The sequence below is a fragment of the Oncorhynchus mykiss genome, chromosome 3, assembly GCF_013265735.2.
Source record: "Oncorhynchus mykiss isolate Arlee chromosome 3, USDA_OmykA_1.1, whole genome shotgun sequence".
Classification (NCBI taxonomy): Eukaryota; Metazoa; Chordata; class Actinopteri; order Salmoniformes; family Salmonidae; genus Oncorhynchus; species Oncorhynchus mykiss.
This window is the reverse complement of record NC_048567.1, coordinates 46,482,592-46,495,621: the sequence shown is the minus strand read 5'-3', so window position 1 is coordinate 46,495,621 and position 13,030 is coordinate 46,482,592. Positions and strand designations below refer to the sequence as shown.

At 43.6% G+C, this 13,030-nt stretch overlaps 1 protein-coding gene across 12 annotated transcripts in view; it reads right to left on the bottom strand.

Moving 5' to 3' along the window:
* The window catches only part of LOC110504152 (formin-like protein 2), an 85,706-nt gene that overhangs the window by 48,674 nt on the left and 24,002 nt on the right, over nucleotides 1-13,030 (bottom strand). For all 12 annotated transcript variants that reach the window (XM_036974296.1, XM_036974299.1, XM_036974300.1 and 9 more), the window contains exon 2: nucleotides 4,126-4,209. In XM_036974296.1, coding sequence (XP_036830191.1) covers nucleotides 4,126-4,209 — 84 coding nt within the window. The remainder of the gene's footprint in view (nucleotides 1-4,125; nucleotides 4,210-13,030) is intronic.

The following is a 13,030-nucleotide window of genomic DNA, read 5'->3' as shown; positions in this document are numbered from 1 at the left end:
GTGCTGTATAGCCACTAGATAAAGAGGAGGAGTGACTTCCTGGTAATTTGTACTGAGCTGCCATGTGAAGCCCAGAGTTCAAATCCTGCTGCAATGCGGAGGGGCGGAGAGGAATCTCTCTACCGAGTTCAAAGGGAGAGAGAACATACACTATACTGAGCAGGCAGGCAGCTTATCTATTAAATCATTACAATTCCACTATTAATGGTGAAGTTGATGTTTTATTTAACCTTTATTTGACGAGGCAAGTCAGTTAAGAACAAATTCTTATCTACAATGGCGGCCTACCCCGGCCAAACCCAGGCCAACTGTGTGCCGCCCTATGGGACTACCAATCACGGCCGGTTGTGATACTCTAGCACTGAGGTGCAGTGCCTTAGACCGCTGCGCCACTCGGGAGCCCAAAGTAAGCAAGCCTCTCTCTTCTCTGTTGCTGGATGAACGACTTGAGAGGCAGAGATAGTTCCAGAGACACAGCACTTCAATGGCTTTCCCTATCTAAAGGCTGAGGCTGGAAGCACCATTAATAACTCTCAAAACCATTCCTCAACATACCAGTCTCAACATTCCACCCACGTGGCATTGACAATCGGAGGAGCCAGGCACTATGTCCCAAATGGCACCCTATTCCCTGTATAGTGCACTTAAGTAGTGCATTATCGGGAATAGGGTGCCATTTGGGATGAAGCCATGATGTAGCTGAGAGAGGTCTACTGTGGGTCAAAGAAAGGCTCATTTGGCATTACATGATGAGGTCTCTGATGAGGATAATTGGACATTGGTCAATGCATCATGTTCTTCATGCAGGCCTACTTTAGAATAATCTCCTTTCCTTGTTTTCGTTGTGAGAAGAGCATCTTTAATATTTTATCGATCTTAATTGCCCTAACAAAGGTGTAATATTTCAACCCCCCTGAATGTTTTTTTTTTTCAAGAGAAATACTGTTGTACTAATGTACCTGTCGGCCTTGTTTCTCTGGCTACCCCTCCGAACATCGCAGTTGCCATGGTTACATTACAAAATGAGCTGTTGTTGTAATATGACATGGAAAACATTTTATTTGGCTTTAACACGGGTTAGTTATTCTGATGGCAAACATGAACATGCAGAAGTCTATTTTTAGCAATACCACCCAACTTTGTTTCCGCAAACAGCGAACAAACTGTTGGATCCCGCCTCGCTTCTCACTTCCAAACTTTCCCCTGGACAGAATTCCATCAGGCGATCTTTAAACAGCTAACTGATCACTCTTCACAAGGAGGAGAGTCATTCTGAATCTGTGTCCCGAATAAAAATCTGTTCCCTATAGGGGAGAGTGGGTTAAATTGAGCCAAAGGGGTAACCCACCCTTGTTTCTATGAAACCATACACAAAATAAACAATTTGACCAAAAAAATATACAATTTCATTGAGTCTGTGAAGGAAGAAACCACATGGATAAAAGTGGTAAGCAAGTTAGGTTTAAAAAAAACGTATTTTTCACCACGTCACGTTCATTTATTTTGTTAAGAGGTTTCATGATGCTTGTATCTAAACCAAAGTAGATAATTTTACTATACATCAGTATATGCTTCAATATGAGGCCCTAAACCTAACATGAAAGTGCATCCTTGTAGCTGTGTGGGCTAATTTAGTCAAAAATGTTTGCCGTGGGGTAAGTTGAACCAATAACCATGGGGTAAAATAAGCCAATGGTTGAGCCAATGGCAAGTGGAGCAAATTGAAGTGTTTTCTTCACAGGTGTAATACAAGGCATTATCACTGGGATATGAGGTAACAACAGGGCCTGACCTATGTTAAAAGCACTACCAAAAAAAAATGCTTAAAATGCAACAAAAACAAAAAGCGATTTCAATTGTGTTTGTGAAATAAAGATAGACATGGTCTAAAAAGGTAGTGGTATTATTTCATTCAGTACAGAAACTTACCGTCCCGCGGCTCAACTTACGCCATACCCCGGGAGACCACTGTTTTTCTACAATTTATGTTTTCAAAACTGCAATGTTAACAGGAATTCTGATTATTTCTAAGGATACACAGCATCCTGAAATATATGATAAAAATCTTTGTTAGAAAGAATACTCTATTTCCCTTGACGGAGTGTTACTGCGTGTAAAAACAAAAGGACTCAACTTACCCCACTCTCCCCTGTAGTACACTCGTTTTGACCAGAACCCTATGGTACATGGACAAACATAGTACTCTAAACAGGGACTATGGAGCCATTGAGAAATGCCAGACAACTTCGCTTCACTTGACGTGTGACGCTGACAGGAATTTGAACTCCGGTCACAATTCAAAAACGTGTCAACACGTCAAAACGACCAGGCAGCAAACTGCATATTTTGCCCACTTCCCCACTCTGTCTATTGTGTTCAGGGAGGCTGCGTATCAATGGTATCCTTAGCCTGAGCGAGTGCTTGGTGGTCCCTCTCTCCCTCTCGTCTTTTCACTCTGCTCGGGGAAGCAGAAAACACAAGGGTTCCATCCCAAATGGCACGCTATTCCCTATATAGTGCACTCCTTTTGACCGGAGCCCTACTCGGTCTGCTGAACACACCGTGAAACCCCTGTCATCCTTCCCTCCACTCAGTGTAGAGAGTGAATGTACTGCTTTCTACTGAATCATCTGCACCCCAGCAGGGCCACCTCACCAACTTGACCAACTAGGGAGGGGCTTGGGGGACCGAGGGCCACACACACACACAAAGTGCCCTCTCAGTTGTTTAGACTAGCGACTTGAGTCAGAAATGGACCAGCCATACGGCAGTTCGGGCAAATGCCAGATGGGCTGGTCCATCTTTAGCATCTTTTTATGGCTGCAGGGGCAGTATTGAGCAGCTTGGATGGAAAGGTGCCCATTGTAAACGGCCAGCTCCTCAGTCTCTGCTGCTAATATATGCATATTATTATTAGTATTGGATAGAAAACACTCTAAAGTTTCAAAACTGTCAAAATATTGTCTGTGAGTATAACAGAACTGATATTGCAGGCGAAACCCTGAGGAAAATCAAAACAGGAAGTGGCTTCTATTTTGAAAACTCCATGTTCCATAGCCTCCCTTTGCTGGATTTAAAGGGATATGAACCAGATTCATTTCCTTCCTCAAGGTGTCAACAGTCTTCAGACATAGTTTCAGGCTTTTATTTTGAAAAATGAGCCAGAACGATAACATCGCGTCAAGTGGTCACATGAGTTTTGCTCGCGCAACAGAATTTGGATAGGTATTGCTTTTCCCTCTCCTACTGTGAAAGACATTTGCGGTTGATATATTATCGATTATATATTTTAAAAACAACCTGAGGATTGATTATAAAAAAAACGTTTGACATGTTTCTGTGGACATTATGGAAACTATTTGGAATTTTCGTCTGCGTTGTCGTGACCGCTCTTTCCTGTGGATTTCTGAACATAACATAACGCGTGAAAACATCCGAAGATCATCAAAGGTAAACTATTAATTTGATTGCTCTTCTGATTTTTGTGACCAAGCTACCTGATGCTAAGTGTACTTAATGTTTTGTCGTGCGATCGATAAACTTACACAAACGCTTGGATTGCTTTCGCTGAAAATCGTAATTTCAAAATCTGACACGACAGGTGGATTAACAAAAGGCTAAGCTGTGTTTTCCTATATTGCACTTGTGATTTCATGAATATAAATATTTGTAGTAACATTTATTGAATGTAGCGCTATGCTATTCAGCGGTTCTTGATGACACTTATCCTGATATCGGGATTGCAGCCATAACAAGTTATTTAGCTAATAATTTGGATCTAGGAGAAAAAAATGGTCCGGTGTGGGGGCCTCCCTCGGGGGGAAAAAATGGGCCGGTGTGGGGGCCTCCCTCGGGGGGAAAAAATGGGCCGGTGTGGGGGCCTCCCTCGGGGGGAAAAAATGGGCCGGTGTGGGGGCCTCCCTCGGGGGGAAAAAATGGGCCGGTGTGGGGGCCTCCCTCGGGGGGAAAAAATGGGCTGGTGTGGGGGCCTCCCTCGGGGGGAAAAAATGGGCCGGTGTGTTCTAAATTTTGATTTCTGGTCCAAGTCCGTCCCTGACTGACACAGTAGATTCTAAACTAGGATATTGTGAACAGGTTAATGAAGGTGAGTAAACAACATCCCACCTGATCACAGATAAGTTCCCACTTCTTCTCGTTGTCGTACTGCCGCAATAGTCGCGCTTTGTCTGGAGGAAGGTTCATAGAGTTCTGAAAGAGAAACAGAGAAACATCGCAATTATAAAATGTACGAAACGTCCACCCAAAATGGCAGATGCCACAGTCAGACCTGCGTCCCAAGTGGCACCCTATTCCCTGTATAGTGCACTACTTTTGACCAGAGCCCTATGGTTAAGGGGTGACGGGGCGAGGACAGAGTGTCTCCCCCTACTAAGGAGTCTGACTCTGGGACTCTGGGGCTCTCTCTCTCTCATATAACAAGCAGCATGAAGCCCCACTTAATCCCCCAGGCCTCCCCAAGGCACAGCACGATGAGTGTTTGGTGCTGTGCGCGTGTGTGCGTGCGTAATCATTCTGTGGGATTGCATTTTATGCACACAAACATGCAACCGGCGGGATCACATACTGACAGAGTAAGATAGGGGTGGGGGGCAGTGCGGGAGGGGTTGGATTAGTCTACGCAGTGCTACGTCCTCATTGACAAAATTCAAACTGCTTTCTGGCGTTGAAATGGGTCCTCTGCAATCGGCTGTGGTTGTCTCACATGCAGTATGTCATCTTAGATTTAGCTAACGTTACTGTAGCTAAACCACTCAATAAAACAAACTGTAAACATCCAACCGAATTGTTTAGCCACCAAGACAACTTTCTGCTTCGTTTTGTTTGGTAATTGGGATCTCAAACAGAAAGCTACTTTGTTAGGAGGATTTGAAAGTGACTTGCAGCTGACAGTAATGTGTTGTACTAGAGGCTTACTATTCAACACCCATGTGTTGGTTACATGTGTAGAGTGTGTGTGTGTGTGTGTGTGTGTGTCTGTGTGTGTGTTGGTTAAACTGCTACATGTGTAAAAACAAGACCTCCATCATCCATTGCACAACCCCTTTCTTTTTCCGTTCGCTCGCCCTACTTTCAAATAACATCTGCTTCATGTAACGCCCCCCCCCAAAAAAAAGACTGCAGTTGTCTCGTTTTGGCCCCGGACCCGACTATACCCTACCCACAAGTGCATTCGAAAAGACTGAAACAATTAGCTGGTGCTTAAATCGCACCACCCACCCAAATTCACGGGGCAGTGCACGTACACTCACTGACGTACACAAAACACACGTGACCATAACATATTCTAAATACTCAGAAACAACACATTTTATATGAATGAGTTAGGCTACGACCTATTATTCTTTTGATATGAAAACTACACTTTCAACAAACAACCTAGATTTGGTAGAACATGTTTCGTTTCGTTTGAGTGATCGTCAGTCTGTGTTGTGAAACACAACCCAATAATTAATGGGCAATTCCACAGTAACAGAACGATTGCTAAGGCCTTTCACCTTCGAATATGTGGCAAACAATAACCAATGATTGCAATGTTAAACAAACCGTACAACACTGTTGCATAGAGTCGCACGGTTTGTTTACTTTGCAATCATTGGTTTATGTTTTATTTGACATACATTTAAACGTTTTGAGTGTCTGCATTATTCTGTTACCGTGGAATAGCCCACTATGACTGTTGGACATGTCTCGGTTATAAACACAGGCTACCAGTGGTGCAGGGTGAATGTTTTCCACTGCTTAAGGAAGACAAAAATTGGCCATTTTACAGTGTACAGTTTTGGGTTCTTTTTTCTCTGTTTTAATTGGCAGGATCATCTATCAATGTGTGTTCAGCACTGGGACCGGGCTCTATGTTTTTCCACCGCAGAATTTTCCAAAGTCGCATGGCGAGGAGAGCGACTGGAAGACGGATGGAGAATATCCTGGGACTGTGTCGTTTTCCATGACCGAGTGAAACCAGGATACGGTCGGGAGACGGAGAGTAACCCCGTGTCTCAGTCTAAGCCATATGTGTGTGGAAGGGCCTGAGCGACACAGCAGGCATCAGGGTTGGGAAGGAAGGTGATGACATGCCAAGTGTTGCCTGGTAAAACTAAAAAAAAAAACACCTGCAATTCTCTTATTCAACAAAAGAAGATATAAGAGGGATGGGCCAGTGTTCAACATCCTTCCCAAAATGCATTTAACCGGATCAAAATGACCATGCATAACACGAGATCAATCTACCATACAGGCTTAACTTTACTGTACGGAACCAGTAACCGGGGAAGATTTCGTCTGGTCAAAAACATGGTGTACTTTATAGGGAATATTGTGCTATTTGGGACAGGTACATCATTCCAATGAGTGTCAATCGTGTGGGCTTCATGTGCAAAAACACAACACTGAATAATACTGTAGTATTTACTGTAGTGTTTTTGGGGATTTGAGCGTAGTATACTGCAGTATTCGCTGTAGTGTTTCTGCAGAGATTACTGTAGTATACTGTAGTATTTACTGTAGTGTTTCTGCAGACATTACTGTAGTATACTGCAGTATTTACTATAGTGTTTCTGCAGACATTACTGTAGTATACTGTAGTATTTACTGTAGTGTTTCTGCAGACATTACTGTAGTATACTGTAGTATTTACTGTAGTGTTTCTGCAGACATTACTGTAGTATACTGTATTATTTACTGTAGTGTTTCTGCAGACATTACTGTAGTATACTGTAGTATTTACTGTAGTGTTTATGTGGACATTACTGTAGTATACGGTAGTATTTACTATAGTGTTTCGGCAGACATTACTGTAGTATACTGTAGTATTTACTGTAGTGTTTCTGCAGACATTACTGTAGTATACTGTATTATTTACTGTAGTGTTTCTGCAGACATTACTGTAGTATACTGTAGTATTTACTGTAGTGTTTATGTGGACATTACTGTAGTATACGGTAGTATTTACTATAGTGTTTCGGCAGACATTACTGTAGTATACTGTAGTATTTACTATAGTGTTTCTGCAGACATGACTGTAGTATACTGTAGTATTTACTATAGTGTTTCTGCAGACATTACTGTAGTATACTGTAGTATTTACTATAGTGTTTCTGCAGACATTACTGTAGTATACTGTAGTATTCACTATAGTGTTTCTGCAGACATTACTGTAGTATACTGTAGTATTTACTATAGTGTTTCTGCAGACATTACCGTAGTATACTGTAGTGTTTCTGCAGACATTACTGTAGTGTTTCTGCAGACATTACTGTAGTATACTGTAGTATTTACTGTAGTGTTTCTGCAGACATTACTGTAGTATACTGCAGTATTTACTATAGTGTTTCTGCAGACATTACTGTAGTATACTGTAGTATTTACTGTAGTGTTTCTGCAGACATTACTGTAGTATACTGTAGTATTTACTGTAGTGTTTCTGCAGACATTACTGTAGTATACTGTAGTATTTACTGTAGTGTTTCTGCAGACATTACTGTAGTATACTGTAGTATTTACTGTAGTGTTTATGTGGACATTACTGTAGTATACGGTAGTATTTACTATAGTGTTTCGGCAGACATTACTGTAGTATACTGTAGTATTTACTATAGTGTTTCTGCAGACATTACTGTAGTATACTGTAGTATTTACTATAGTGTTTCTGCAGACATTACTGTAGTATACTGTAGTATTTACTATAGTGTTTCTGCAGACATTACTGTAGTATACTGTAGTATTTACTATAGTGTTTCTGCAGACATTACTGTAGTATACTGTAGTATTTACTATAGTGTTTCTGCAGACATTACTGTAGTATAATGTAGTATTCACTATAGTGTTTCTGCAGACATTACTGTAGTATACTGTAGTATTTACTATAGTGTTTCTGCAGACATTACTGTAGTATACTGTAGTGTTTCTGCAGACATTACTGTAGGGTTTCGGCAGACATTACTGTAGTATACTGTAGTATTTACTATAGTGTTTCTGCAGACATTACTGTAGTATACTGTAGTGTTTCTGCAGACATTACTGTAGTGTTTCTGCAGACATTACTGTAGTATACTGCAGTATTCACTGTAGTGTTTCTGCAGACATTACTGTAGTATACTGTAGTATTTACTATAGTGTTTCTGCAGACATTACTGTAGTATACTGTAGTATTTACTCTAGTGTTTCGGCAGACATTACTGTAGTATACTGTAGTATTTACTATAGTGTTTCTGCAGACATTACTGTAGTATACTGTAGTATTTACTCTAGTGTTTCGGCAGACATTACTGTAGTATACTGTAGTGTTTCTGCAGACATTACTGTAGGGTTTCGGCAGACATTACTGTAGTATACTGTAGTATTTACTATAGTGTTTCTGCAGACATTACTGTAGTATACTGTAGTATTTACTCTAGTGTTTCGGCAGACATTACTGTAGTATACTGTAGTATTTACTATAGCGTTTTTGTTTTATTATCTTTTGTTTCATTATCTCTTTTTTTTTTATTAGCCTGTGTTACCTTGTTTGGGCGCTCTCCTTGAGGAAATCTGCTGGTCAAATACTAAAAGAGCAAATTGTCAATAACCTGTAAGTAGGTAAGACTGGGCTTCTGCTCTTTTCTATAACCTGTAGGGAACGCAATATACGGTCTATACTTGGCATGTAGGTTTCTCTCTCATGGGTGGCAGTAATTGGGATATTGGGGGAGGGGAATAGCGTATCAATACAGTGCGTAGTACCGTACTCGACAGTACAGTACAAAACTATATAGTCAGTACTACACATGATTGAGGGAGACTGCAGAGTTCTACACTACAGTAGTATTTGTTTCTCGTGGTTGATGGCTGCTGGGGGGGGAGGGGGGGAGGCCTTGTGAGGCTACAACGCAAGCACTCGTGATCTTAATAGCACTCGTCTGCCTACTAAGCTTGCCATGCCCTCACTGTCTCCCACCACTGTACGAACAGAACATTACATTAGTATTCAGTAGGAGCACTGAGACGAGCAGCCTGCTGACTGGAGGGAATTGGAGGCAACTGAGCTCCATCGACTGTCTGGCCGGGAACCAGACTGCTAACATTGCTAGCTAGGAGCTACCCCCCTTTCTTTCCCTAAGATATATTAAAAGGGAACACTAGACCTGAGCAGCCCGTCACAATAAAGTGACATAAACCCGCAAGCAGTGGCCAGCATACTAAATACACAGAGACACTGAAACGCAACCCCTATACATCAATCAGATGGCATGTTCGAATTAGGGAGACGAAACAATTAATGAAAGTTAATTCCTCCTTCCTGCTGCCTTGTTATGTTTGGAGCCCGGCAGTAGCCCTTGGCCCCGAGACAGATGGATTTGTGGCAGTGTCACTGACGTAGGTGCAGTTAAATGAGCAGTAGTGCAGACTGCTGGCTGGCTGACTCAGTGCTGCACGCTCGGCCCTGTGGGCTAGCTTCCTGTCCTTGGTGATGCTCCAACTCAAGCAGAGGCCACTTCTAGCACCTTTATACCCCCCCCCCCCCCCTTCCCCCTAATGAGCTGTGACATGCTCTTATAGCGCCCGGTTCAGCTTTCCCTCATCGGAGGCTATGGGAGAAAGTGTGCGTGTATGGATAGGGTGTCGTTGACTGGTGAGAGGAAAGGAACAGCCTCACAACTCCACTTGACCCCCTCTCTCACCTACAAAATGGATGACCATCCTCAGTTCAGTAACATGCTCAATTTGTGAGCCAACTGAAGTGGCTTGTGGAGAACAGACTGCATTGCATGCCTAAATAGCCTAGGTATTGAGTTAGAAACAACACTAATGGTTGTTTTATGAGCAGTGGGATACACATAGGCAGTAGTGTTATGTACGCCTAGACATTTGCTGACAAAATATTGGCCATTAAACTTTGACGTGAACTTTATAGTCAAAATAAAATACGCCCAACGGGGATGTCATTGCACTACTCTTTAAATTGGCTCCCGGTGTTTTGAAGTAGCCTCCCGTTGTCAACACAATCCCAGTGTACAAAAAAAGCTGCGTTACACAAGTTAAAAAATAGTCTTGAACAAACTGAAAGGCAGAGATAGCTAATTCGGCAGAACGAAACATGCGTGTCATTTCTTGGCCTTCCCGGTTTGATTACCTGAGGTATTTTCTGTACACGGGGCTGGTCTTCCTCTTCAGCTTCTAAAAGGGTCTAACGTTTTCGCTAACATCTAGGCAATACATGGTCCGTTCAGTAGTAGCAAGCCGCATTTGGTGTAAATGTGTCTTCTCTGAGGAAGAAAGGTCAATCCAAGGTCACATTCGGCCTCGTGAAAACACAAGGGTCTGTGAAGACTTACTTCATACTACTGAATTGCAAAATCCCCCGCTGAGAATAGGAGCCCATTGGTGAAGGACATTCTCCTTTTGAACTCCTGGCTTAGAACTAGAAGTGTGACGGATATCCGGCAACCCTGGCCCGCGTGGCACATAAAACACACCATGTGGACAACCTTCGTGAAATACACATTCTCTGTGTTTAAGCGGTGGACGGGAAATCCAGTCCCCTCCGTGCACCGCGAATGAGGACCTCCATTGACTAACGACTCCATCACCTTTAAATAAACAGCCCAGATGTTGATTTAAACTCAGTGTGCCATACAGACCACAGACACAGGGGACCGAGCAGGAGCTCTGCGCCAGCCTCCCATTACATGAGTCATACAGGCCAGGCAGACAGACAGACGGCACTTGGCTCAACCCTTCCATCTCCCTCCACCACCTCCCTGGAGGTCCAAGGAAAATGGCCTCCGACAGCTACAAAAAAACAAAACAAAAAAAAACACTATTTATTTCTTTTTTTTTGCTTCGTCTGCTGTCGTCCCAGACCAGCAGAGAACCTTCACCGAACATGGGCTATGCCTTCACTTTGAGATAGGCTACGTCAATTAGGCTAATTCATTTCTCGGCTTGGAAGAGTGAGTCAAGCTTTTCTAAGGTGAAAAAAAATCTGAAACAGGGCGTTGGATAAAAGCAGTATGCCAACTTCTTACATAGCCATGTGATTAGTCTATAAAAGAGCCAACTTGGGAACTTTGATTGCCAACCTTACTGAACGCACTGGTAAATCATAGGAAAATGGCTGAGGCCCAGAAGGAAGTTCAACAGCGTCTGTCTATTTCTGACAGGATTCATTAACCTTGTCTTCAAGAGGACAGTGACATCCTCAGTGTACACCCGATTGCCAGCTCTGAGTTCCCCTCTAGAAAAACACCTGCAAGTCATGCAAATATGTCAAAATGAATCAAACAAAACACCTATTGGGTAATGGAACTAATTAACTGGCCATGCAACATTCAACACATATATTTATTTGCTATATCAAGACAATCTAACCCTTAATAGAACTTCCAAAAATGCTTCATAGCATAGCTAGCCGGGCGCAGTACGAATCATTTAGACGCTCAGATTAACTTTTTACACGGACAACAAATGATTGAGAAGATACAAAAAGTGTCTGCAATGCAGCAACTCTCCCTGCCCACGTCCCCTCAGATAATTTATTTGCCTTGATTGATAAGACCCAGGGGACTGTCTAACTACAATGAGGGATAGCGCATGCCGCTCTCTCCTCCTGCCCTCCTGCCCTCCTGCCACTGATCCAGGACCTGTCGGATGATCTTCAGGACTGCTGGGTCCTCCTACCCGCCTACAGTGCAACCATGAGATCCGGGCCCGCATCCACTGCATGCAATCGTGTCAGGAGGATGCAGGGAGCTGTAGTATAGTTGTAGAATAGCTGTACTAATATTTTTTGTAGTATATCTGTAGTATACCAGTAGTATTTTGTAATACAGCTGTAGTATAGCTGTGGAATAGGACAGACTAGGAGAACGTACTGGAGGCTTTTCTGATCCTCATGGTTTGGCGAGATGGCTGTGCTCTTTGTTCAGCTGTCGCACAGACGCACACACAGCACTGAATCTGGGACTGGAGTGGGCTCCTCTTCAGCCACCCAGCCAGCCAGCCAGCCAGCCAGCCAGCCAGCCAGCCAGCCAGCCAGCCAGCCAGCCAGCCAGCCAGCCAGGCCTCTCCGCTTGGCTTTCCCACATGACTCTATTTCCTCAGCATTTCCTGAGCCGTGTATCCAGTCTGGTTTTCTCCGTTCCAGGGCCGACATGAGATGGCTTTCCCAGCCGAGGAGAAGGCAGAGTGGGTTGGATCAGTGCTGTGCTGCGCACACCAGACCAGGCAGTGTGAGGGGATAAACCCACAAGAGAAGAGAATGCTGATGACACGACGCCCGCTAATCAAATTCCATTCTGTTGCATAGTAGAACAATCAAAGCTATCGGCTCACATCTCTGTTGGCTTTTTGACTAAACAGTCTGTAGACCACAACATGCACTTTGATTCTGTAGAGAGTCAATTCCGGTATCGACGAGATGACGTAGCAACAATCATCTAAGAGTTGCTCAACATTCAGGGGTTGACTGTGTTCTCTCAGACGGTCAGACACACGTGGCTGCAACAGTCGGGTCATAATAGTGTGGATGACTGCCAGAGAGAGCCATCGGGCAGCACTTCGCTGTCCCTCCCTCAGGAGTTCCCTCCACTCTGGCCCTCCCTTCCAGTAACCCAGTCTGTCTGTGTCTCCTTGCCAAGCCCAGCCAAGCGTCCTCCCCTCATTAGCGCAGTGTGGCTCCATAATCCTCCAGTCTGAATTATGTGGGGGCACAGGTGTCCCTCGTCTGTCCTCAGATTAGCCATGTAATCCCGAGGACCCCCCTGCCCGGCCCCTGGCTCTGCCCCTGACCTAGCCCAAAACAACCACCCACCTCCATGACGGGATATGGCATACGTTTGGAGAGGTGTTCACAGGAATGTGAGCCGAAACAAATGTGGAGACATTTGCTGCAAGTCTGCTTCATCATAACATCGCAATGCTAATATGATTACTGTCGCCAACTTGGCGGCTTAATATTTTTCCACACATTTCAAGAATTTCAACTTATAATGTAGGCTATATCCTCCTTTGTCTCAACGTCCATGGCCAGAAC